This window comes from Ixodes scapularis, unplaced genomic scaffold, assembly GCF_016920785.2.
Source record: "Ixodes scapularis isolate PalLabHiFi unplaced genomic scaffold, ASM1692078v2 PGA_scaffold3__209_contigs__length_174095766, whole genome shotgun sequence".
Classification (NCBI taxonomy): domain Eukaryota; kingdom Metazoa; phylum Arthropoda; class Arachnida; order Ixodida; family Ixodidae; genus Ixodes; species Ixodes scapularis.
This window is the reverse complement of record NW_024609868.1, coordinates 63,064,024-63,091,894: the sequence shown is the minus strand read 5'-3', so window position 1 is coordinate 63,091,894 and position 27,871 is coordinate 63,064,024. Positions and strand designations below refer to the sequence as shown.

At 47.3% G+C, this 27,871-nt stretch overlaps 2 protein-coding genes across 2 annotated transcripts in view; one reads left to right on the top strand and one right to left on the bottom strand.

The window, feature by feature from the left end:
• LOC121048214 overlaps window positions 1-27,871 on the bottom strand; it is a 132,978-nt gene that overhangs the window by 41,944 nt on the left and 63,163 nt on the right. The gene's annotated exons all lie outside the window — the stretch shown is intronic.
• On the top strand, window positions 5,554-10,106 carry LOC115316553. The gene is made up of 5 exons (XM_042292465.1): window positions 5,554-5,774; window positions 5,887-6,060; window positions 6,366-6,564; window positions 6,652-6,789; window positions 8,993-10,106. Exons 1-5 carry the CDS (start codon window positions 5,641-5,643, stop codon window positions 9,764-9,766), a joined length of 1,419 nt encoding a protein of 472 aa, XP_042148399.1. The 5' UTR covers window positions 5,554-5,640; the 3' UTR covers window positions 9,767-10,106.

The window sequence follows — 27,871 nt, the reverse complement described above, 5'->3', positions numbered from 1 at the left end:
AGAGCAGGATCTCGTTAGCCTTTTGGTAACTTATCTTAGGGCTTATATTGTGTGGTCCTCGCTTGGTAACAGTCGGGTGCAGTAGAGCTAGTGGACATCGATACTTTTTTCAGTGCACGAGACTGCGGTACAAAAATCATAACTTTTAGTCGAAGGAAAAGACACAGAAAGAGGGACGTTTCAAACTCAGATACTTTTTTTTGCTTGCACGAATCATCACATACACATGACTCTAAGGTTAACTACAGCCATTACTGAACTTCCACGAAGAAACCTACAGTTACAACAAAAGAACAGGTTACCAGACATCGAACGCACTTTTGTATACCGAGCATCGGTCACTTAATATACAAAAAAATTAACCTTTATTCCTTCTCCCTTTGTCCCCCACCTTAAAACTGAACAACGACTCCAGCCTTCACGAAGAAGGACTCGCAGCTTTAAAGACTGATCTTCCAAAAGCCGTACCTTCTTCTTCACTTGCTCGTCTTGCGGACAGGAACATAGAGAAGCAACAGTTGTTATGGTCGAACAAAGGCTTCTGTTAGATTGAAAACGTGTGAGTTTTTTTAAAAATGCTCGCGCAATGTGGGATAACAGTACATTTGGATCATCTCAATTGCCGACCTAAACATGAAAATGATTAAAAGCTGACATTTTTAAAGGTGAATATGCCAACAAATGAAACCCTTCTTCCGCTTGTTTTCTTCTCTTGGTGCCCTTCCATCACGACATTCCAATTCGCATGTTCCCGTTTGATAGGATAGGTAAAAACAATTTCCTTGATCTAACTAGATATGGTAATCAGCAAAATACAAATGCAACGTATATGTAACGATACGTTCCATTTTTTAACTGTAACAGGGACGAGTTCCTTTTTCATATGCAAAGGGAGTAACGGGAAAGCGTTCTAAAAATTAGAAGTAACGAGGAATAATCTTCTGCTTTTTATATTGAGGAACGTGTACAACACTGCTTCTTGGTAACTTTGTCTTTGTGTCTTACCAAGATGGTTGTGTAACTGGAGCACGTTTGGTCAGAGGTCGGCATTTTAGGGCGCCCTCACTCACCCTCACCCTCACAGCCATACTCACCTAGGCCCCTCACTCACCCTCACCTTCACAGCTACACCCACCTCAGCCCCTCACTCACTCACATCCTCAGAGTCACACACACCTTCAGCCCTTCACCCACCCTCACTGAATCTCACGGCCCTCACACCCCTCACGCACTCACCGCCCTCACGCACTCATGGCCATCACGCCCCTCACCGCCCTCACGCACTCATACCCCTCACGCCCTCATGGCCCTCAGATCACTCATCGCCCTCACTCACTCATGGCCCTCACGCCCCTCACGCACTCACCGCCTTCACGGCGTTTACGCACTCATACCCCTCATGTTCCTCACGCACTCATGGCCCTCACGCCACTCAGGCCCGCTTCAGATGGGGTGATTAAGCCAAGAAACTTTACGTCGCAGCACCAGCAACACGGGCCGCCCGCGTTAACCCGCAGCAACCAATTGCTGCAATTTGCCATCACCATCATTAAATTTTTTTGCGCTATTTATATACACAATTACGCGCTATAAACGTGTTTTTATGCATTTAAATATTGTTGAGAATAATAATGCATCTTTCTGAAACAGTTTATTTAAAAAACGATCAATTTCAAACCAGAACCAAGTCTTTTGTTGTCATCATCACCTGCCCGAGGTATCACGTGAAAATATCGCGTCTCTGATTGGATGCAGCCGCTTCAAACGTCTTTGAATCGCTCCGAGTGGCTCGCTTCTTTCAAGCCGGACCCGATCTCAGCAATTCGTGTCGATCTGGGGAAAGCGAGGAAACAACCCGCCAGCAACACCAAAATTGCTGAAAAAGTTGCTCCGTCTGAAGGGGGCCTCACGCACTGACCGCCCTCACACTCCTCACGCTCTCATGGCCCTCACGTCCCTCACGCACACACCGCCCTCACGGCCCTCACACCCCTCATGCCACTCACACACTCACCGCCCTCACGCACTGGTGGCCCTCACACCAATCACGCACTCACCGCCCTCACGGCCCTCATACCCTCACGCACTCATGGCCTTCACGCCACTCACCACCCTGACGCCCCTCACGCACTCATGGCCCTCACACCCCTCACGCCCCTCACGCACTCACCGCACTCACGGCCCTCACGCACTCACGCTCCTCACAGCCCTCACGGCCCTCACTCACCCTCACATTCATGAATTTTCCTGGTTCAGAAACTCCCTCACCCTCACCTCACCTGTGATGATGAGGGCGAGTGAGGGTGAGTAAGGGTGAGTGAAAGCCCACATGAGAGGTTTGCCGAGATATGCGTTTGGTACAGGTATTTCGTACAGTGGATCATATGGTGTCTGACTGTAGCTATCAAGAAGTAGCTATCCTCACGGAGCCTCTTGTTCACCTATACCATTTCGTTTGTCCAATGTAGCTACTGCCGAACGAGAGGTTCACCTTGTATACAACTTCCGAAGTACATGGAAACAACCCAGAGCCATTGAATGTTCTCAGAGTACCGAAACTCGCAAGCTTCGCCTCAGAACCGAGTCACGGTCACGGTGGAAGAAACATTTAGGTGATGACTCTCTGTCTGACGCGGCGGTCACATTATGTTCGGCGCACTGAGTGCTTCACTCGCGAGGGATAGATGGCGCCCAAGTATGGGGTCGTTCCTAAACCGACCGATCCGGATGTTTCTCCCAGCGCTGGTCCCGCATTCCTTCGCTCACCGCTTCTTGCCTTACCCATGGTGGAAGAAACACATTTAGGTTCTGACTCTCTGTCCGACGCGGCGGCCACATTATACCCGGCGCACCGAGCGCGCTTCACTCGCACGGGGATAGATGGCGCACAAGGCTCGAGGCTTGCAGAGCCGTATATTGGGAGAGTTTGGCCAGTGGGTGTGGCGACGAAGGGGCCGAAGAGGAGAAAAGTAAATGAAAGGGAGGAGAGCGCCGAAGGAGCGAGAGAGAAAGAAGGGCGCAGAGAGGAGACGACCGCCATTTCTGAGCAACGCTGTCGGAGACTGGTCGGAGAAGAGCACTGCTGAGGCTACGCGTCGTCTGCTACGTGCCGACTTCTTTTTCGCTTGAATAAAAGTTAGTGGCCATACGCCGAAAAATCTTCATTTATTAGCTTTTTAACCCACCGAGGTATAACAGAATGTCATTTTCTTGCCAGAGCCAGCGATACAAAAGGCAATAATCGAGATTTAGATGTCGATCCCACGCATTCCGCCGGGAGAATGATCGAAGATGGCGGCCCTTCCCGCTCAGGTGGGAGCAGCCGGGAGTTCACGCGCACGCGCTCATGCCTCTCGCTCTACGCCGCGTGCTGCTTGGCTCACTTGGGAGGAGAGTGTTACGGCGGCGAGATCATAGACTGACCAAACTCTCCCCATATACGGCTCTGGAGGCTTGGTGGGCGATCCACCTGAAACCCTCGCCGAGAAGGCATCGCTGGAGACGCTGCTGCGAGACTCGTGCCAACAGATCGACTACTCGGACAAGGTGCGGGAGGCTCTGCATAGGGTGAACGAGCAAATGGTAGGCAAGATAACTTCAATGCACAACACCATTCATGGTTTTCAAGATGTTTCCCGAAGTAGCGCCACTGCTTCTTTCGAAGCAAACAAGGTGGCGGAGAAGAGGAAGGCGTTGGTAGAGGAGATGGAACATACCTGCTGGAGGAAGAGGAGAAACACAGGCAGGCCCCGGAGAAAATGTGGCAGGAGTTTGAGGAGAAGCTACACTTGTCGAACGAAGCACTTCTTGTTGAGCAGGAACGTGCGGTGAAGGTGATAGAGAACAAAGCGGCGCTGACACTGTACAAGCGTGTGCTGCCCTCTTTGAAGGAGGAGGTGCTTCAGTTGAAGGCCGAGGCGCAGGAACGCGTGGACATGCTACAGAAAGCCACCGAGGAGTCCAAAGATGACCTGGAGCAGTGCAAAGCAAGGCAAGGTTCGGACGACTGCACCAAGCTCAAGTCGCAACTGGACGATGCCGTAAAGGATCTCACCATTCATCTAAAGATGTCAAACAACCAGAAGTGCGATTTCGAGGAGAAAGCAAAGAAGCTGAAGCAAGAGCTAAAGGACAACATCGAGGAGCGCAAAATGCAGGACAAGAGAGGATTGTCTATGGTGAAGGAGTTGAAGAGGCAGTTTTAGACGGAAAGAAGACGGGCAGACAAGCTTTAGGAGAGACTTCAGGAAATTCTCAACGGCACGAGTCTCGGAAGGTCTGATCAGCTGTTTCAGCCCATTAGCTACGAGGAGCGCCAGCGAGGAGACTCCAGCAGCTACAATACTACAATTTCTTTTTCTTTGTTTTTTTTTTCTTCTTTTTTTTTTGGGGGGGGGGGGGGGATGGAGGGGAGGGGCGTGTCTGTTTTGCAGACGCTCGTTGCAAAAAGCAAGCGCTACATAAATAGAATACAATACAATACCTCCCAAACCGACCGCTCCCGTTGTTACTCCCAGCGGTGGTCCCGCCATTCCCTCGCTCACCGCTTCTTGTTGTGCCTCACCGCCTCCACGCCGCCACCAAATCACGAGAGTCTGTAAATCTGTACTCTCTCCTTTCTTTTTCTTCTTCTTCTTCGGATTAAGGCTCACCTTCGTGCACGACGACAGCACCTGTGATCGACACATTTCATGAGTTGAGACTTTAAAGAAATAAGAAAAATTTTGTGTCTCTGGCCGGCTCCCGCTTTCGCACCACAGACTTAAAGCCAATATAAAGTAAAATGAATTAGATCCTTGGATCAAGTGGGAATTCCTTAGAAATGCCAATGGGAAATTAGTGGGGATAAAGGAAACCACCAATCTGTACAGCCAGTGGAACGGCCCAGGAAAAGCCAGCCGGTACTAAAAGTACCCTCGATGCTCGACTTACTGTCCGCCTCCGCTAATAAGGGCCGGTTGCACCAACGCCGCTTATCTTAACCGGCACGGGTTTAAATTCCGGTTGCACCAACGTTAAGCCGGCTTTACAGACGCGCCCCTAGCTAAACGCTGGATTTGCGTAGGGAATCTAGGGACAAACAGAGCGAACTAGGGAACGCTCAGAGGGACGAATACGATTGGCGGAAAGGAATCACGTAATGTGTATAAAAAAAGAAAAAAAAAAACTGCCGTAGTAGTAGTCGTTGGCGTCTGCTTTTCGCTGTATTTCTTCAGTGAGTAACAAATTAAAGGTCTCCAAATTCAATAATCTTTTCGTTTAACTTTCAATAACAGAAGTCAAAGCTTCAAATAAACACGAATGCTCTTTACATCTGTGATTGTGTGTTTAATATCGGTTGATAACAGGATATTTTGACAGTGGTAGTAGTTTTCGTGCTCACATTTTGAGGTGAAGGGGCCATCGGGGACTCTACTCGCTACATCGCTGAAAACAAAACATCATCGATATACACTCCGTGCGCGGCGACCGGCGCGCCGCCGCGCGGCCGTCAGAGAGGACAGGCCGCGAGAACCGAGCGACCGAGCGACCGAGCTGCCCGAGCAGAAGGAAACAGCGCGGCACCACCGCTTTCAGAGGCTTGCACAACTGCCGCCGCGACGCCCAAACTGCGCCGCAAACGCGCTGTTTATTGCGATTATGAATTGCTGCGTCGTCGGTTGTACTAATAGGTACACGTCGTGCCCCGCGGGGACGACGTTGTACAGTTTTTCAACTCGTCCGTGCTTCGTCGGGCAGCGGCAAGAGTGGATCAGAGCCGTGCGGCGGAAGAAGTAAGTTCCGCTCCGGATCTTGTCTTCCAATGGATCGTAATGGCGAACTTATCTTCTCCGTCTCGCGTTGTGTTTTGGTTTTTCTTCTGCCACTAACGTTTGCGTATTTCAGTGCCGACGGAACGGACTGGGAGCCGACCCGGCACTCACGGATATGCAGCGTTCATTTCGTCGGAGGTGCGTCCTCGAAGGATGTTTCGTCCCCGTCGTATGCGCCGACGATATTCCCCGAAGAGTACCGCAAGCGTTCGGTGCTCCCTGAGGATAAATCCGGACGCTACGAAAGGTGAGAACATTGTCAAATTGCCGTATTTGAACCTACTTGTTCCGGTCTGTCGGCTGCTTTTAATTAGCATCCTTACAGACGCGGCAATTTTGTTTTCTTTTCGACGGTTTCGGGGAAGCAGTTTTATGACGCTGGTTTCTCGTAGGTCGCGGAAAGATAATGTCAAACGCAACTGCTGCACAGTTGGGTGGGAATGCGAGAACAATTGCAGTGTTTGCTCTATTTAGAAGCCAGGAGCTTATTTGTTGGTATGCAGCCTCACTGTGATTAATGAGAGAAGTGAAGGTGTGATTTCTTTTTCTTAGATACAAGAAACGGAGGACAGCTACTGCAGCTCTGCCCCAGACCTCAACGTCGCTGCCAGACTTGCTGCAAGCTGCGCCACCAACAGTGGTGACCGAGGCTCCTGTGGATCTGCCAGCATCTCCAGCATTCGCACCAGAGTTTGGAGAACCTGAAGTCACTGGACAACATAGTGAAGCTCGTCATCAGGAAGGTGTGGAGGTAGGTTCTCCTCTGCTAACATGAGACTAAACATTTGAGTTTTGCTTTAATTGTAAATATTGTAACATGTCATTGCTTCAACTTCAGGTATCAACTCAAACATCATGGACATCAGAGCCCCAGGATCAGGGTGTGCTGATGATATCCTGCGTCTTCTGGACTGGTGTCTGCGAGGCATCCACCCAGGTTGCATACTTAGCGCACAAACGACCGACGACTGCTGATGCAAGTATCGCTGCGGTGTGCCTCCAGGATCACCAACCGAAAGGTTTTTATGGTTACCATTCTTTGGTGAACCACAGTGAAAAGGATGATGCTCTGAGGGACCTTACCGGTGTGACTGCCATGGTGTTCCTGGCATTGTTGAATTTGTTGTCAAAGGTAAATAGAAACTCACTCAAAGGGGTGACACAGCAATTTAGGGTTTGAAGTTTATGTGCATGTTAACACAAGCCTGAAGCAAGTATGTCCCACGTAATGCTACTAAGTCTAGAGTTTTCCTATCTGCCTAGTTTCAAGAGTAAATGCAGGGTACTTCATTCTTTCTTGCCTTCAAAAAGCTTGGTGGCAAGGTCATGCGGGTCACATTTGACAGACAAGAGGATCAACCTTTCAGTGTGTTAGCTGAATGCAATACATGGATTAGGCCCGAGCACTGCATTGTCACTTTGTTCGGGCTCACGTAAAATTAATACCTGACTGGGCACACCGTACCCAGCTTAGAGTCTGCGTCCAATCACCATGGACGGAAATCTCCGAGCTCCGAAGGCTAGCACATGCATTTTATGACGTTAGGTGTAGAATGTAGCTGGTGTGCAACGAGCAGATCCAAGTGCATCCTATGCGCCGCTTACTTTATTGCCATCTTCCCCAGTGCACGAGGTCGCAGCATTTCTTCCAGCCTTTCTCTTAATGGCTTATCGAGACAGAAGCGCCCCAAAGAAATTTTCGCTGCTCCGGCGAGCGTTCCAATGAGCCAGCTCATTTTCATGCCGACTGTATGTCTTAAATTTACCAGAAAGCTATCCTCATTACGAGAAAAAATGTTAGAACTTCTGAAGTAGCTGCACCACCTGGTTCTATTTGCTCGGAGCATGAATATCTTTAACCATGGTTACAAGTAAACCAAAGTAGGACATTTTAAGATTGTGACCGGTCGTGTAGGGATGCAGAAAATTGCCCCCCTCCCGCGTACCTGTACGGCCAGTCACGCGGTCTTGAAATCCCTCTACCAGGTACTTCGGATAACTTTTAAACACGGTTAAAGATATCTGCACTTCGAGCAAACGGGATCGGGTGATGCAGCTACCATACAAATTTTGAGATTTTGGCAGGTGCTCTCAATTCACCTGCACCGGTGCGGGAAGTGCTAGGCAGTGTACCTCCAGTGCGCGTTTTGGCATTCAGCTGAGAGTCTCTGTCCAATTACGGTGGACAGAAATTGCCTAGCTCCGAAGGCTAGCGCACACTGGTATTTCATTACGTTTAGGTGCAGAATGTATGCTTGCGGTGGTCTGTTGCAGACACACGTCACCTAGTAACAGGACGATGCTTGTCGTATTACAAGCAAACCCTGTGACCAAATGGATGTGGCTGTGGGGCCTAAAACAATAGATAATTGGACGCATGCTCTTTGTTTACAATGCTAAGTCATGTCACGGCAAGCGGAATTGTCTAAATTAGTGACTCCACAGCGGCTGTGCTCAGCTTCTGCGCCATCAGTCTAGGAATGAAAACACGTTAATTCACAGCAAAGCTACGAAAGATCATGCGCAACACTTCAGAAATGCAAGTCACATCTCAACAAATACTGCCCGTGCCAAAGCCTCTCTAATTCTGTCCGCATTCGCGACATGGTGAATGCTCGAGCCTAAACATAATGAGTCGACGAGAAGGACGCTGTCCCACAAGTTCAGCAGATTTGCACCAGTGCTGTAGTTAATGATCGTCGAGCCTGTCCGTGGGGATTAAAGTAGTCGCAGAACATTAGCTCTCACTCATCACAACCAGAGTCTGCGTGTACATCCGGTCTCGGTGTCTCATTACATTCGCCATTTGTACTTCTGCCATACGTCACTTTTCAGCATGGTTCTCAGACAGTCGAGATGAGACTGGCGAGCTGGTCGGATCGGTTGGGGGTTGGGAAAAAGAGCAGTAGGATTCAGTCGATCAGAGACAGAATTCGCAGACAACAGTTTTACTGTCGTAAAAGATGACAATTTGCTGGCAATTATTCTTATCACCACAGAGTGACGCAAGCTTCGTGTAGTAGTGAAGCCAAGAGCTAGTGGGCATTCAGCCATTAGAGTTTGCTAGATACTCTTGGCAGCTACAAGGGACTTCGGTTAAGATTTCACCGCACTTCGAGCAAAAATGTCTGGTCAAAGAAAACTTTATTCTGTTTACATAAAAAGTATTTTCGTTCCAGGTACGTGGGGAGCGATACTTGGATCTGGGTATGGAGAGCAAGCTCCTGCTTTTCCTGGTCAAGATGAAGCATGGACTGACCTTCTCTGCCTTGGGTGTATTGTTTGGTATCCACCGAACCAGTGCATCGCGCATCTTCTACACGATTCTAGATGTGCTCTATGTTAGTACGCAGGGATGGATCCAGTGGTTTTCTAGAGATGTTGTTCATGCATCAATGCCTGCATCGTTCCGGTCGAAGTATCCCAATTGTAGGGTTATCGTCGACTGCAGTGAAGTCCGGATTGAGAAACCGAGCAAAGTCTCCGACAGAGTGAACTGCTGGAGTAATTACAAAAGTGACTTCACGCTCAAATTTCTTGTTGGCATCACGCCATCTGGGTACATTACATTTATTTCAGATGTTTATGGCGGAAGGGCAAGTGACACTTACATCATAGCAAACTCTCGGCTGGTTAACCTGCTAGAACCAGGTGATATGGTTATGGCCGACAAAGGGTTTCCTCACGTGAAGTGCGACTTGGAGAGTAAAGATGTGACTCTCGTTATGCCACCATTTGCAAGAGCTAATGAACAGTTCACGGAGGCAGAGATGAAGGAGACATACAAGGTTGCATCTCATCGAATTCATGTTGAGAGATGTATCCAGCGGATTAAGAGTTTTGCAATCTTGAGCCAAAGGTTGACGCCAGAACTCAAATGCCACATAGACAAAATTCTACATGTATGTAGCATGCTCGCGAACCTGCAAGGTCCCGTCATTAAGACTCTGTGAGAGTTTCGAACAGAAATCTGTGCTTCCGATAAAGTACACAGTGCGCAAAAAGACAAAGACCGACGAAAAGGAAGCAGACAGGATGAGAGGACGAAAATTAGCATTTGTCGTGTTTGTTTCTTTTTCATCAGTCTTTGTCATTTTGTACAATCAGTCTTCGTCGTTTTGCACGCCGTGTATTTTATCGTAAGCGTGAACCAACTTGCCCACGTTGCCACTATGAATCAGAAATAAATGGTCACACACGTTTTATTTGTGATATTTCAACTGGACATTTGCACTTCGTATTCCATACAGAACAATTTTTCACATATCAGCACTACTCTAGCTGATTTAGAGGCTTTGCCGCTTCAGAACAGCTGGAAAATAGTGCCTAAAAAAAAACCATTCCAGCTTTGGCACAACTTTCTTCAAGAACGGCATGTCCTTCATTACTTTGACACACTCGGACCCCTTGGGTGAGTAGACGTAGAGGTCGCACACATTCGCACCAACAACATACATGCTGACTTGAACTTGTGTGTAGTACACATGGCTTTCTTGCAGCTTCAGCTTTTTCCCCTCGTATTGCAGGTAGTCAACGTTAATGTTCTCGTTAACTACGGGCTTGGTCTCGCACCTAGACGGACACTTGATCTCTAGGAGGCGGACTTCCCCATTCTCTTCCACCAGTCCGTCGGGGCTGCAACACCACCACGGCTGTGGGACGCACACAACAAGTCCTACTTGTATCACCTTTTTCTTTTCCGAGGACTCGTATTCTTTCCTGGCTTCCGGTTCTTTCGCTACACCGTAAGAACATGAGGCACTCTTGAATGACCGTGGTGAGGCAAGGTCTTCGGCCAGGGTATCGAAGTCAGCTGTACGTATTTTCACTCTGTGAGCCTTTGAGCTTGCAGAGATTCTTGGTGCCCGCAAGCGGTGCCATTGTGGGCATGCACTTTGAAGTATTGTCTCTTGTGCAATCTCTTTGCACTCATCCTCGCTGACCATGACAGCGAGAAGAATGTCGTCACATAGCTCCTCACTCAAAATGTCATCTGCGCCAAATATTACCCGCGATTGTCCGACACGAGGTAGAAGCTTGTTGAGACTTTTGAGGTTCTCCTTCACTTGCTCCTCTTGACGAAGCATAATGCCTAACGGGAGTTGGAGTTTACAATAGACGCTGGCACCGGTTGTCCCTGCAGCCTGCCATCCGGTAGCTTCGATGCAAACATTTCCGAGAATAGCACACCCTTGTTGTACATTCCAAGCTGCTTTGCCGATGGCCTCTTCCACACATTTGTTGTGGACGTCTTTGTGGAAGTGTCCTCCCTGTTCACATATGCCACCACTGCTGTCGTGTGCTTGCACTGGCCGCATATGCCACCTCTACAGGTGCAGTGCGCCTCTGTTATTCTCCTGGTGTTGTCCAGCTGATGACAAAAAGAAAACGTGGATGTAAGACTCCTTAATGTCCAATCAAGTTCATGCAACATTGTCATTATGAATATCATCAGCACTACACGTTCTCCTGTGCGCCTGGTCTTTTTCTCGGAACAAAAAGATCATGCTCAAAAATATAAAACAGCAGGGCAGAAAGTGCAGGAATTTGTTTTTGTTAGGTCGACCAAGGGTTGGAATGGGATGAGTGAGACAACCGTGCAGCAAATGCTGATACATTTATTTCGTTAATGTTCGCCTCCCTCGCGAAAATAGGAAGTGTGAGGAAATTGTCTTTGCAATTCTGATCGGACGTGCGGTCCGACTTTAGGCATCAGCGAAATGATCCCGCTTTGATAATAAAGGAGAGGTCACATTTCGCAGTGGGCTCGAGTCTAGCAATCGATCGGAGTTGCCGAGGCCCTACAGGTGCTGCAGAAGTTTTCTGATCAAATAGCAACGGGTCTTGAGGCTTTTGTGATCGTAGCACCCACTCACGAGATTTGTTTACCCATATCTCTCGGCGCTCGATACGATCGAGTCAGCTACGACGAGGAAGAGCTGGCGTGCACAGAAATCGGCGAAGAAACTAGAAGGCAGTTAAATGAAGGCAAGATAAACAAAGAAAGAGATTGTTACACACCGCAACAAATTGAAGTGAAACATTTCGCGAAAAAGACTCCGTGCGAATTGCCGTGACCCGAAAGGATAAACATCATTCCCAAGATTTCATCTAGGCATTCGATAATCACGAATAGCTCTGAGATTCTGAAGGAGACAATACTAGTAAATACGAATAAATAATTCTGTGAGCATGAAAGAACGCGCACTTACTTTGATCGTTATGGAGTAAGCTTCTTGACAGACGCTCGCCTGTCGCACACACCTTGCCCTCAGGACCGACGACGCCTTCGATAATCTCTCGTTAACGTCGAAGACGTGGCCACTCTCGTAGAGGTCTTCACCCTTTTTCGTAGTAGCATCGCGAAACATGGAGCCTACTAAGACGTCTTTAAAACCGGCTCGAAGTACCAAGCCTCCGACTGCGGACGTCTGCGCCGCCATAGCGTCCTGGTGCAAAGGGCGGCTGCAAGCGGCCGGACGAGTCTCGCGAAGCAACACCAGCTCCGCCGCCAGTGGCGCTGCCGTGCAGCCCCACCGCGCCCCCTATAGTTCCCGCACGGAGTGTATAAGCAGGCAGGTAAAATTATGACTAAAATCAAGTCAAGCCTGAGACCGATGAAGTTCAAAACAGTGACAACTCGCCACGGCAGCTGCGAAAATGCCCGGAAATCGTCGAATAGAAGTCGTCGAGAGGTCAGGTCACAAGACCTTGCATCCACGGTACTCGTTGCTATCAGCAAGGTGACAGAACTGCACTGTACCGTCGTTGAACATCCGCTGCAGCCTCAAACGGACTTCAGTTTCACACTGTCGAGTTCAGAAAAAAAAAAAAAACTCTCACTAGTACATCACATCGTGCCGATAAGAACAGTCGTCTCTTCGCATCGCCTGCCCCAGCCTGCCCCGATACAGCAATGAACGAATCTAGCATAGTAGTCGTTACGATTTGTCGTCGCCACGAATGAAAGATATAAAGCAAAATATTCCTAAAAAATCGCGATCACCAAAAAAGTTACGGTTATGGAACGATACAGTTTTCTGAAGCCAAGATTCTACTCGCGAGATTAGGAAAATTCACTGAAGATTGTCTCAAAACTCAGAAAACGAAAGAAATTGAATTTTCGTTGTTTTATTACTTAAAAGCGCCGCAATCTAATGCGAACGGCAGAGGTGTCGACAATCAGCTGGTCGCCGAGATCATGTACTGCCACTATTCAACGCCCTGATCGAATTGAAGGATACGCGCCGCAAGTGTAAATAAACAAGGTGGTAAATAACAATACGTTACGGTTATGCGAAAATTAGTAAGCACATACGAATAAGCTCGTTAACAGAAGAACCAACGGGAAGACAGACGTGAGCCCCGTGAGCCCCACAGCTCCGTACGTGTCGCGGTTAGGGCTAACACGCCCTGAGAGTGGAGAGCCAACTTGAAAACAGGGGTCAATAAACACTTCACGCGACAATATTTTGCATCCTTGTCACAATCGAAGGTCATTTTGTCGAGACTTTCACGCTGATGTAGCCTAAAACACTTTGCACAACCAATTTCGTCCACCACGTCGACCGCGACAAACCAGCCGCCATGTTTTTAATCCAGGATTAAGAAACAACCAAAAGTAAAGCGCCCAATGTTGAGCGCTTAAGTTAAGCGTAGTTTAGTGCTAGGTTTAGCGATAAGCGAGTTTGGTGCAACCGGACGAAACCGAAACTAAGCTTAGGTTCCCGGCTAAGCTCCGCTTTGCGCTAAGCGGCGTTGGTGCAACCGGCCCTAAGACACGAGTGCGCCTCACAGCGGGTCCGACGGCCACTGTATGGCAACCATGACCACCCAGCGCCCCCCCCCCCCCCCCCCCCCCCCGTCGCAGTGATCACTTTTATATAAAACGAGACGGGCGCGCGGACAGCACAGGGCAGCATGGCGCTGCCCTGTGCTGTCGAAGCGAAGGGCGTATACAGTGTGGCGTTCGTTGTTATGTGAGCTATTCAATCCACGTTCCTGGACTGTGGCGACACCGTTTTGTTATTATTAAAGTCCTTTACTACGTTGCGAGCAGTGCGTGACTTCCTGCTCGCTCTCTCGTCTCTCTTGCTCAACTGGAAACACATCGAAGTCCAGCGTTAGGCTTAGCATGTGAGGCGTAGAGTTTTAAACGTCAGCGCAACCAGAGCGAGCAAACGAGCCGGCAACCTTCTTTGGCGAAGCTGATTAGTGGTTACTGGATATAAAAAAAAATCTAGAAAACATCAAGACACCTTTCGTTTGTTCCTAATCCTAAGTCATCGATGCCCAGAGTTCCCACCCGTGCGTACCCGCCGTGGCCGTGGTAACGCGGAAACAATTTATACACGTTTTTTTTTAATTATTTTGGGCCTGTCTCCAAAATGGCCGACTGATAACTTCCGCTACAGATTAAAACAGCCAACAAGCACTGCATTCTGTGGGGATTGACTTCCCGTAAGCGGATTGAATGGAATTCGGTACTCTGGGAACATATAGTGACTCGAGGACAAACGCCTAAAGGCTGGTTCATACAGCCCCATTTTCTTATGTTACGTTATATTACGAAAGCTTACATACATGTCACCGAGACATATGTGCTTCCTATTAAGCGTAGCTACCAGTTCAATAAGATAGTCTGGCACGCGACATTTGAGACACGAATGTTTCGGGGACTTATACGAAACGTTAGAAAACGAAAGAAAACAGTTGTGTGAACCAGCTTTTAGCATGATTCTTATTACACTTTTGTCTTGTTTTCCGTTGAGATTTCAGGTTATTAACTCTGAAGCAAATGCGGCTTCTTTTCTTATATCGATACTTCAGAATTGTTTTAAACATTGTATTTTTATATTATTATGGTTTGACATTTTGTGCAGGTAGGGGATCACCACCGGTTTCTTTTTCTCCTTACTGCATTGTGTGGCCTGGAACCCCCTTTGCTCTCCTGAACAGGGTGCACATCACGTCTGACATTAGGTCTAACGGACACCCTGCTTTTCTAAGCCTGTCCGCTTGTATTACGAAACAGTCCCGCAAAGTGTGAAAGCACGACTTTTCGGTGCGTAGCCACACGACAGAGCAGTGCCCCTCCTAATGACTATTGAGTGAGCCGACCTGTAGCCCAGAATACGTTTTTGTTCAGAGTGGAGGATAAGTTCAAAAACGCGTACGTGGAAGTGCCCTATATTAAGAGAAGGGTCCAGAAACTGGACAATTCCTTCTTTTGTAATCGCAAAGGTAAACTTGAGCCCCCCCCCCCCTTTCCCTCTTTCTCATTTTCCCCCTAACACACTCTTTACAAAACTTGCCACAATCTGCTCCACCCGTATGTTGAATTCTCCACCTCCTTCAAGAATCTCTAAAAAGTCGTCAACCTAAAGGACCCCTTGGTAATATTTCTGCTGCCATGCGCACTTTCAATGGAAGAGTACACTTTACCTAGGTAAAGGTCACCTAGTACCGGCGCCACGCGTGAACCTACATAGACCCCCGATTTTTGCCTGCGGCACCCTTCGCGCTACCCAACTATCGTAAACCCAAGGTAGAGTAGTAAGATTTATACAAAGATTTCAAGTGGAACACCACTAGAACTTCTGAAAAGAAGCTCTCTATTCTCTTCAGTGCACGCTTGCACTAAGGCCAACAGCCGGTCGTGTGGCAAAAGACTAAAACAGATCATCGACATCTATAATAAATGCTCTACACATCTCCCAAGCGCCTATCTCGAGCCATTCAACTACCTCCTCAGAATTGAAAACCCGGAAAGGTATAGTACTCAAAAAGGACAGCTCTTTTTGGAGGTAAGATGCCACCGGCCGTTGCCATGTCCCCCTTTCAGTATTAATGGCTCTAAAAGGGCAACCTTCCTCAGGTAAGTGGTAATGTTAGTGATCTAATAGAAACGTAATCTAAGTCGCGCCCTTCTATAAGTCGTGCTTCTTTGTATGGATTACACGCAGAGTTCCTGCAGCCACGATGCCATACTGCCACGCCTCGGACCGTGTCTTCAGACCGCCGGAAAGGCAGACCGTCGGCGAGTGCTCTGTTGTTCCTTCTTTGTCGCAAATATCAACACCTTTCACAATTAAATTTTATTTGTACAAAACGCATATCAGTCGCACCGTCGCATACCGAAGCTTTTTTGAGAAAAAGCCAAAACTTTTTGAAACAAAAAAAAACAGTTTTTACAGTGGGAAATAAGATATATAAAAACAGTTCGACACTATACAAAGACACACCTAACAAGCAAAAAGTAATGTTTCCTTTTTTAGAAGAACAAAAGAAAGAATGACCCTTTTGAGTGTCCCTCTTGCTGTTACCCTTCCTCCTATTTCTACCGAAGCAATGCTCGGTTCCGGTTCAAACTTTCTCGATGGCGACTGTAGATGGGCTCCGCGACTCAAGAGCAACAGCAGCTGCCATTTCGTTGGAAACACACGTCGCACACGGAACATTAGCGCCTTACCTCTCGGAAAACATCAACAGATCGCCTCCTTTCGACCAACCCGATAACCTCGGTGTTTTCACGAAAGTAGCTGCTTCGAGACTCCAAGCGGAAACAAAGCGCATCTCCCGGGAATCTTCCCAAACTGTCCTCCCTTTTCGATATCGACTTACGCGCTCAGACTCGTTATAAAAACAAATACAACCAGAAGAAAAAAAATTAAGAAAAAAGTGACGCATTTTGAGATCAGCAGGTTTTCACCTCTCGGATCGGCATGCCGAAAAATAAAACGATATAAACAAAATGAATAAGATAGAAAGTCGTCGGACATGTAGCAGTGTGAACATCAATAACCCTAAACACCGCTTCGTCGGTGTGTTTTAAAGCTTTTTCGTTTCTTTGGCGCATTTGAATCTTTTCTTCTTTTTACCGTCCTTTTCACGACACGAGGCGCCCCAGATTTATACACATAAAAAGACAAAAGTAAGAATGAAAAGAAGAAAGAAAGTCGCAGGCGTAGTTTAAGTTTTTTTCGCGAATCCGATTTCAAAAGGAACTATTTCATCTAATACATCATTCCTTCCCCACTCCCGCGTTATATATTCTTTCCTTTAGCAGCAGTTATAAAATATACTTGGCATGCCAGTGACCCCACGCCTTCATGTAGTCGCATCGAATAAAAGCCACTCTTTTCGTCGTAATAATAACAATAATAAGAAAAAAGCCAGGGTGGCGCATTCGATGCGCAGTAAATGCGATCCTTCGGCGTTCGCCCCATGGGATTCCAACCCGGCGTTTTGTGTCGTTCCCATATATTTGAGTGGCGCGGATTTACAGCAACGGCCCCCGCAGTGACCCAAAGCCCGATCGTGCGCTTTGCCGCCGACCGCGTCGGTTGGTCGCCACGGAGGCTATTCGGGGATTCATCTCCCGCCCCGAGGTCCATCCCTTTTGACATGCGCTAGTGTAAGTCGCAATAAATAAGCCGTTCACCACTATATTGGAAGGCTTGACGAGCTAATAATATCGTCGCATGACAAGCTTCTGCCTCCCTCAGTTTCTCGGCGCTCACTCTGTTTCACTTTAAGTGCGTGCGTAGCAAAATCGACGAAAGTTAGCTCCGGGCTTTTAGCGTCCCTGTCAAGCACGCGCACCTTTGCAATGGCAGCGTCGTTAAAAAAAGTAAAAAAAAAAAAAAACGCTCTTGCCTGTAGCTTCCGACAATAATGATATATATGCATATACTGTATATTTAATTAATGTTAAGGGAAGGGAAAGGTAAAGAGTGCTGGCGAATGATTGGACCAGGAGTGACATTTGATATAGCTCAGTATATGATGTTTATGGGCTGTGCACTCTTCGTTTTTTCTTTTAGTTGATTTGACTTTTTGACTGCGGCTTGCGTACATGCGTTTATATATTCTTAGGACAAAGTGCAAGATTGTGGGGACTGGCCACCTGATCTACTCGAGCTGACCTATTTTTGGAACGGCAAATCTACTGTGTGAGCTGGTTACTCACACTCGTGCATTGATTTGTAAACAGGCCTGCGTGTCTACTTTTTTGTGGTTTTCATGCGACAACAGTATGAAAAACAAAATGAAGGGTGTACAAAAGGAAATGCGCTCTTGTATGAATAAAGAGCTATAGAAACTAACTCTTCGTGATCATTTATAAGTAGTTATATTATCATAATTCAACATCTATTAGAGGAAAAGAAAACGGTTCATGAAAGGCCAACCGTTTCTTTCTACAAATGCTACTGCTACCGCTTCTATTACTATAACTTGCACTACTACTACACTGCAATTGCATACGAAGCTCGCATAGACTCTTCAGTATACAGGCAGACACAAGTAGTATGATTAATCTACAAAACATTTCTTTTGTAGTTATGCATTTTATATATCGGGTACCTACAGCTCCCAGGAGGCACTTTTGTAAAATGAAGAGGGAAGAGAGAGAGGAAGAGAGGAAATAGCTCAGTGCCCAGTGTCGCACTTTCAGGTATTCAATGACACGAACGAGGAATGAATATACCGTTGTCCAGAATTATGGGCAGTTTATGTAGTAATAGCTCCAGCCTTTGGGTGAGTAGGCAAAAATGGAATGACTGAAAGTGTGTGTTTGGATCCTGCGTTTAATCTCCAACCCCTGTGTGTGACTTTAAATATATATATATATATATATATATTTGATTTTTATTTACGTTTACATTTTGCGCGGAGCTAGAGCACCGCTCCGCGTGCTGATTCGCTGGCGAGCGCGTGATTAAAGGGTTCGATTCTCGATGTCGTAGTGGTCTGACGTTACTACAAAACTGGCGACTCGAACAGCGCCGCTCATACACCGCGGACGCCGACCCCATGGGCCTTCTGCGGTGAAGCTTTGAAGATACTGTGGCGCCCTCTGTTTGGGCAGTCCAAGCTCACCTGATTGGGCCTCGCACTACTTAAGGCACGTTGACTGAGCTTTTTCTTCTCTTTGCGTGGTGCTAAAGAACGGAAAAATACATTTGGACGTCCTACATCGGCTAGATTCAACGCCGCGAGACAATCGAAAGCGCCATATTCATACCGCCACCGCTAGGGTACGCGTATCTCATCTCTGGGTTGTTACGTGCAGAACATCTGGCGTTCCGACGCGTTTATTTTTATTTTTACTTTAGACCGCGTGATACGGCGTCTCTTAATTAGCTCACGCTCTTAGGGTCTTAGCTTTAACCTGTGCTTCGATGGCGTTCGAATGTTTGTTGCTTCTTTCTTTGTGGGCTTACGTTCCACACCAGAGCAGGCACGCATCTACATGCGTGGCAGTTCGAGTCCTGACAAGTCCCTTTTTGTAGTGCCCCCTGGGCAACGTAGGAGGCCAATCGCGAACATGGACAGCGGCAAGGCTTCATCCCAGCTGAAAGCAGCGCTGCTGGACAGGACGACTGTATCAGAGATCTCTCGCATCCAAAAGCTCCTCACCGCCGAAGAGCTCGGGGACCGCCGTCCTGTCGCAGCTCCTGTACCGCATGACGCACTTACCGGGAACGCAAGCTATCGAAGCGCAGGGTTCCATCCGGCACGAGCGTTTTTCTTCAAAAGCTCCCGCAAGGCATGCGGATAATCCTGTCCGCGGCGGATGACATGTCCCTTGGCCGCCGTGCTTGCGGACCGCGCCGTGGAATATTCAACGCCGAATATGAGTGCCGTCGCAGTACCGGACCCTACGTCTTAGGAAGCACTAGCGTCAAGGACCGGGGCCCAACCTGATCACAGCACGAGTGCCATCGCCGCTATGGGACAAGCCCAGCCAAAATCAACGCGATCATCGCGACGCCTCCCGGCGAGCTTCGTGTTCTCCTGACCAGCTCTTCTGGTACCAAGGCCGATTCCGTGAGCGTGCATGGGTTAAGAGTAAGAATTGTGATAAGCGACGGTTGGAACTGAATCGGATCTGTGCTTTGTTAATTTCGCGGTACGTGTGGTTTTTCCAATAATAAACCAGTTGCAAGTAGCGCTCTGTGGTGTGTGTCTCTCCTACTCGTCCGTCGTTTTTAGCGCTTTTAACCCCTAAACATTTAAGGGGGAGATATGGGGAAGGAGGTTACCAACGTCTGTATAATAAAGAACTTATCTCTCTCTCTGGGGAAGGAGGAAAGGTTGGCGAGGAAAGCGACATGGATGCGTGGAATGTTCACTGCCACCGGTTGAGCTGATATCCGAAGCTAGACGCGACGGGTGCGTTGCCGCGGGAGGCCGAGGGCATATGGGAGAAGTGATGCTGCGACGCGGAAATCCAAAAAAAAAAAAAAAAACTATAAAAATTAAAAGTAAATAAAAAAAAAAAAAAAAAAAAAAAAGATTACTTCCAGGCACGCTAGCGCTGGCCACTACACTCTGCCTGTTTCGATCTGGATGAGCATCGTACGGGCGTGCGGTTGTGCATCACTATTGCGTGGTGCACGTTAAAAACCCCAGGCAATCAGTTGTACTGCACTGGCTAAATTGCTCATCTACAGCGTAAAGCAGTTTCGCCGCGCCTCAAAAGCAGACCGACCTTGCGCCGTTGAACGTTGAATTTAGTTTTTAAATAGAACTGGAAAGAAAAACACGAAAAAAAAAGTGAGTTTTCAAACGTGAGCTTGGATAAAAAAAATGCTCGGTTCTGTTGACACCACTGGCATTATAATAAACACAATGAAACATTTTAATCTCGTTACGCAAGGAATTCCCAAGAAGCATTTACTTCACCTCGCAAAAAAAGGTAGTCTAGTTTTCGCTAAAAAACGTCGTTCAATAGACTGATCTCACCAGCCGGGTTTGTTACGCCACCGAGGTCGCAATGAATCGAGGAAACTTCAGTCTTTTTTTTTTTTTTTTTTACTTGAGACAACCTTCCTGGAGCTTTGCGCATGCAGAGCCCGAGACGGCATGAGCCATCTCGGGCACTGCCGCCTGCCTCCTGTGAACTCAAGTTATGGCTGCGTGACGCATGCACCAAACGCTAAGTAAGATCGTTTTTTTTTTGTTTTTGTTTTGTCAATGAGAATTCGCTATAGCAATAGACCGATCTCACCAAGCGTTCGACGCATGCGCGAGGCAGCCATAACTTTAGTTCACAGGGGGCAATCGGCAGTGCACGAGACTGTTCGTGCCCTGCACGCGCAGAGCTCCAGCGAGGTCGTAGTGCCTTTTTAAAATATTTCTGAATAAGGTATGCCACTTTGTTAGCGTTAGGTATAACCAATATGTATAGACAATTGCAAGCATGGCGCCACAAGTGGTGCCCCATGCGTGCAAGCGCGTGCAACGCGCGGGTAAACGTAGCTTTGGCAAGCTCGTAATCGCACGGGCGTGCCTGCTCGAGCAGAGACATGGCGGCGGTCAGTCGCCCAGCTTGCAATCGTCTATACACCAGTTAAAGACGCCTTGAAACGATTTTTCTACTTTCGCTAAATCCTAGTCAGAATCGCTCCCTAACGTTCATAACCGAATAAACTTGCCTTAGTTTTTCTTTTTAAGTAATGGTAGTTGGCAAATAAATTTAAGATATACGAGCATCGTTCATCGCCTCAACTCGGATCCAGAACAAGCGGCTACGTGACCTAATGCCTATCTTATGCCGTCAACGTTAATCATAGCACAGGCTGGATTCGACAAAGTAGAACACGTGTGCTGAGCTCCAAGCATTGTTAGAGTTCGGCTCTTCTCCTCACCGCAGTGGTTCGACACGAGCCACTACCCGAGTGTCCGCCGAGGCATTGATTGTTACGAGCCGAAGTCGAGTGCTCACGCAGTTATTGCGTCTGATTCATGAGCCGCGCTTGACTGCCGTCAGACGGGCGGTTTCGATCCCACAATTACGTCATCAAGTTTTGCGAAGGTTAGACTGAAAGAAATAGTCCCTTTTATCCTCACAATTTTACCGGAACCAAGTAGCTTCTGAATCCGTGGTGGCCCGTGCGAGTATACTTGGGCCAGACTAGGAGCAGTACGCCTTTATAAAGTCATGAACATTCCAACCCGATATCCTTTCAAGACCCCTTTAAGGTTGTGAGTCAAATAAATCACCAAGCAATTGCAGTAACGTCACAGGTCGTGCAAGTTATATTTATTTTCGGAGAAAACATTTTTGAAACATGATACTTGGTTTTGGTACATATGTGCTTAGGGGTTCCAATTTTGACGAAAAACCACCGAGGTAAAGAGGCTGAACTTGAACATATAATTATCCCTTGTATGTTGGTTCCGCAGCTGCAAGTGTGCGGCGTGTATGGCGACGCCGCTAGAGAATCAAAATATCGTCCCGCTCCAAGCGTCGTTTTCTGCTAAAAACAACATAAGATACAGAGGCGAGTTGAAAACACTTTCAACATGGCGGAAACCCAAGACCGAGAGACAAAAAAAGAATAAACAAAGAAAAAGGACGATACACACTAAGGTTTGGTTTCCCTATTTTTTTCCCCTTTACATCGTCCTGCATAATCGAGCGCCACTTCCATTCGACGTGCTTTCTTCAGTCTTTGGGTTTTTGGAGTACCGACAAAGACGCAGCCGTCACTCCCCAGCTCTTTGCCAAAACGTTTCCTGTACTCGTGCGCTCAAGCAGAGGTGCACATAAATATGTGCTTCCTTTATTATTCTTTTTTGTCCAGTGAAAACTGGTTTTAAAAGCAGTCGGAAACCTTCCGCGTATATACCATATCGCTCGATTTCTTTCCTGTTTCTGGCGCAATAGCAACGGCAATTGTTTGTGCAGATGGAACACTATCCCGCCTTTGCAACGTCTTGCGGGTAAACTCTCTCACATCTGTCGGACGCACGGACTCGCCTTTTTTTGTTTTTTGTATTTTTTTTTTCTTCTGCCAACGACATTGGCAGTGGTTATTTTCTTTATGGACAAGAAAATCTTATCCCGGTAAAAAATATATATATATATATATTTAAAAGTCGTGCAGTGCATTAAAATGCAAACAGTAAAATAATATAAGTGCCGCTTTCTGAAAAGAGTTCTGCGACTACGAGAGTTCTCTTTCCACTTAACGGTAGAGATGCGCATGGGCTTTGGAGGGAACTAGGATGGGGAATAGTGTCAGCACCTGCTTGCTTGAAACAGTGTTTTTCTTTTTTAGACAGTGTTCGATAAAAGCACTCCCATGGCTGGGGCATGCAAGTTCATGAGCCACAATATTCACGTCTCATATCGCCCGAGTGCTAGCCTTGACAGTGCTTTCTTTTAGATGCACTGCTTTGAGCGAGTTAATGGCACATGCGTCTACGGCTCTTCAAGCAGGCTGTGCTGGCTTCAACTGCAGCGGGGACCTATAAGGGTATTCACTGGGCGCCATATTTGTGGGTGCTGTCTAGAGCGCATGCTCAGAACGAGCCCCCATTAATAGGCTGCTAAGACAGGCCGTTTTGACGGTGTGAAATGCATGCTGCAAAACAACCCTGGAAGCTAGCCATCAGCACACGCTCAGCAGTCGCGCACACAGCTATGGCCGCCAATGAATACTTCATATATGATGCCCCCACAGCTATTGTCTTTACGCGGAAAATGTTCATTTCTGTTTGTTGACGGTGCTTGCCACAAATACAAATGTCATTAGCATGAATTGCGACTACGATAGAGATATAATAGATGCAGTGTCGCTGCCATTGCTGCTGAGCTCGTGCTGAGGGCTAGCTTCCACAACGCTTTCATAACGTGCATTTTACACCATCAAAATGGTTTGTCTTGGCAGACGACCTCTGAGAGCTCATTCTGAGCACGCGCTGTAAACAGCTGACTGCTGTATGACTAGAATCCGGATGAAGCAGGAAAAAAAAGAAAGAAGATACTATACATTATTTTAGTCACTGCGAAGAGGTAAACGAAAAGTGACGATTTGGCATATGAAAAGGCTTCAGACGTTCATGCTATTGCAAGCATGGCGAACTGACACGGCGCCCCATAGAGCACTGCACGGGCCGGAATTTCTAGGCCCGGCCCGACCTAGACATGGACATGTCGGGCTCGACCTAGACATGTCGGGCTCGGGTCGGGCTCGGGCTCGGGCCGGCCCGGCCCGGCCCGAGCCCGACAGAATTTTTAATTTCTAGGCCCGGCCCGACCCGGCCCGGAAGAGACACGACCCGGGCCCGGCCCGAGCCCGACAGAATTTTTAATTTCTAGGCCCCGCCCGACCCGGCCCGATGGCTGTAGCCCGAAACAACCCATTCCCGTTTGAATCCGTCCCGTTTCGACCCGTTCCCGAAACGAGCTCCCCATTTGAACCTCGTCCTGTTTCGACCCATTCTTTAAACGCCCTTCCCATATGAACCCGTCCCGTTTCCGACCAGTTCCCTAAACGCCCTTCTCGTTTGAATTTGTCCTGTTTCGACCCATTCCCTAAACGTCCTTCTTACTTGAACCAGTTTCCGAAGCACCCTTTGCGTTTGAACGCGTCCCGTTTCAACCTACTTTTATAAGGCCCTGCACATCGCAACCTCTTCGCAAAAAGTCTCCATCGTTCTAAGCCTGGTCTGCGCACCTTTTCTGTTTAAGAATATGTTCTGAAGTAGCTTTACATGTCAACGCGTTCTTAAAATATACAACCCTTTCAGGCAAGCTTAAGTTTAATATATTCCTACTTATCCCCTTAAAATGTTTTTTTTTTCAAGATGGTTCCCAAAACGTGCAAGCGCGGAACGGACTATGTACATTGCGCGACACTGATACCGCGAACACGACGTTGGCTCTTTTTTCGAATTTTACTTCGAAATGGTGTTAGTAGGCACCAAAGTATACCGCTTAGGTCTGTGGCCCAGATGAGCACTTCTAAAGATACTAATAGTTTTGAAAACAGCGTTTTGATTCTATGAGATAAACATAAAAACACGACGATCGCTTGTTCGCGCTAATTTAGTGTCGCAATCTGTGCAATAAGGGAGTCTTAGAATAGCGTACTCAAGCACTTTGGGCAAGCTAAAATTAGCATCGCCATAGGTTTTACATCGGAACGCTATTTTTACGGTACCCAAAGCGCTTGCGAACGTTTTTCTAAACCTTCCTAATAGTGAACTAGATATTTTTGAGAGCGATGAATCAGACAGGTTGACAAGCATATGACTGGGACTTTATTTTGTTTACAATTTATAACACTGAACCCTCGCTCACACGGAAAAAGCTTGAAGGCTTTCTAGCTTCAAGACGTCTTTTAGTTATTATTTTTAACGACACTGTAGTGAATTTGCACTTCGCCTTTTTTGTATTTAATGAACCTAAAAGATTAATGAGCAAACTTCTCGCTATCAACAACAATTTATGATTTACGGCACAACATTGCCCAGGCACGGCCCGGGCCGGCTCGGGCCGGCGCGGCTTGAGAACTTTTTTGTTCAAGCCCGAGCCCGGCCCGGGCCCGAGAAAATACGTGCTACCCGGCCCGAGCCCGGCCCGCGGGCCGGGCCGGGCTCGGGCTTTTGGGCTGGCCCGGGCCCGTGCAGTGCTCTAGCGCCCCATGCGTGCAAGTACGTGGTGCTTGCTCGGGAACACAGCTTTGTGCAAGCTTGCAATTAGACGGGCTTTCTCCGCACGAGCAAAGATATGGCGGCGGCCAGGGAGCTTGCTTGCAATCGTCTTATAACGGGAATGCTACGGGAACCGTCTGTCCAGCAATTACGGCCCACCTTGGTTTTTTTTTTCTTTTTTTTGTGTGTGTGTGTGTGAGAGAGAGAGAGAGAGAGAATAAAGGAGGCTGTTAGGCTAGGTGGCGCAAGCTGCCGCCCGTTACAAAGGGCATAGCCATTACCATCCGTCCATCAATCCAGCTGACGGGCTAGAAAGTAAAAGTTAGTGTGGTTTTGTCAGTTTATTTGCGGGAGCAGTAATGGATGTCCTGATTACAAAAATTTAGCGACAGAGTTAAGGACCACAATTTTCGAAGATATTAAGGTCGTTTTTGGCGTTGCTTCTGTTCGTTTTCAAACAACTTTTATGGGCAAGAATCAATCTATCGTTTCAATTAAAAGCCTAGACTGCGCGTCTAAAAAGACAGTAAAAATGTCTCTTTCAGAAAAATTCAAGGCCCGTCAACGTTTTACAACGTCCCGAGAAAAAAAGAAAACTATAAAACATAAAAGTTTGACTTCTCGCGTGACTTTGGTGTTTTAATGACTGCTTATGTAAAGGTGCGCTTGTCCCTGCGGGGTAATTTGAATAGAATAGCACGTGCAATTCTCGAACAAAGAGTTAATCTAAGCTTTTTAAACTTTTTTAGCGAGATGGAAGTGGAAGTTGATGCAAAGTAAACCTTCAGAAAAAGGCACGGGTCACTGCGTAATGACTGGCAGAGTAAGCAGATGAACGCATTTCTGTATTTATTTGCTGGAGGTTTGTTCAATATTCGAAAAAAACTAGACTGCGTTTTTTTCTTGTAGCACAATAATAATAATTATTTTTAATTTATAATACTGCTCTTCTTTGACACATGAACATATTTGTTAATTCAAGAAATCAGCTGCGTAATAAAATGGGAAATACTTGAGGAGAAAATCAGCGGAGATTATATTGACAGGTGCTAAGTAATTCTTTTTTTGTGTGTGGACGATATTCTGCCTTTTTTAAGTATATTTTTTTTGCGGTGTTTTACCGGCACTGCCAAGTAGGGTGGCAATGAGTAAAGACATTACTGCCTAACCCGGCCCTAACCCCCCGCCCCCGCGCCCCTTTTTTACCAATTACCGTTTAAAGTATTACAACACACAACTGAACATCTAGGCACGCATAGCAGCAAGACGAGAAACAAAAAAAAAAAAAACGCCAGAAGCAGCTAAAACCCTCCGAAATATGAAAATGTAACAATCAATTGCCACGAGTGACAGCTGATGAGGCGATGATAACTGAAGAAACTAAACGCTCAATGGGGCGAGCTTGTGCCCAAAATAAAAAGGAAAGAGAAGATAACAGCTGAGCGTCGCGAATGTCGAAGCCGGCGTAACAGCAGAGACGAACGCTAGGGCGAGACTGACTCCGCTCGCCTTGCGGAGTCCCCCTTATGTACCCTCGTGCGGTTTTGGATCATTGGGCGTAGAACTTTCGGTGCGTAGAACATTTGGAACTCGATCAGACGAAAATGTTCGCGAACTTACGAGAAGGCCAAGTTGAAAGAGTAAATAAAAGGACAGTCCGCTGACTGGAATCGAACCTACACCTTCCGCGCGACAGCCAAGAGCGGAAACCACTCGGCCACGCACGCGCTTGCTCGCAACGCGCGTGACAATATGTAGAAAAAAAAAAAAACATCGTGGCAGCGGGATTTTTATGCAAGAAAACCTACGACTCTGATGATACTTCTTTTTGTTCTTATTTAGTGATATCTATAGGTACCTCCGAAACGGAACTGGGCTAACAAGTCAACTCTTCAAAGGCCGGTTCGTCGAATAGGCTAATTTGTAATAGTTGAATTTATGCAGCTGGGAAAACTATATAGTCAAAACGGGTAGCCTATCGAAGGACAATGTGTCTAATTGGCAAAGGGATCGCTAAGCCGCGGTCAGACTGCAAATATATCATACAAACAACAATCTGAAGACAGTGTCTGAAGCGTGTTTCTTACTTGTATTACCGTCACATGGGTCATAGAAAGACTCTCTGCACCCATCTTTGTAGCATACTTATGTATGTTAGAACATGCTTTAGGCGCGTCCGCAGGTAATTCTTCCATCGTGTCTGCAGTGAACTTCTTATTTTTTATGTGATGTGCGCGGCGGCCTTAGAGGTGGAAGTGTTTTATTATTGGCATTCCTCCATGATAAAACTTCCCCCATAGGCCTTGTATCATTTATGCTTCGAGTTTATCCACCTGAACCGCTGTGGAGAGGCTTGCATTTTCGTAGGTTGTACGCAACAGGCCTTGATAGCAGCGGGAGCTCGTGTCGCCACTTCGAGCCGGGCTAGAGCACTAGCTTGCAGGGCCCGCAATGTGCAGCGTGCTATCTACCAAAAGTCCCGCTGGTCGAGCCATGCTCGTGGAGCGTCAATGAAGCAGTGCGCCAGCAACACCGCCCACTAACTATATAGACGTTTCCTGTTTTCTGTCGTTCTCAGCCACGTGGGTTCCGTATCTGGTATACGG

Bases quoted from the DNA above. Each gene is read 5' to 3' on its own strand.
- LOC115316553 (XM_042292465.1), top strand. From the start codon at position 5,641: ATGAATTGCTGCGTCGTCGGTTGTACTAATAGGTACACGTCGTGCCCC. The intron at 6,061-6,365 runs GTGAGAACATTG...TCTTTTTCTTAG, and splicing joins AAATCCGGACGCTACGAAAG to ATACAAGAAACGGAGGACAG. The intron at 6,790-8,992 runs GCAAGTATCGCT...TTTTCGTTCCAG, and splicing joins AACGACCGACGACTGCTGAT to GTACGTGGGGAGCGATACTT.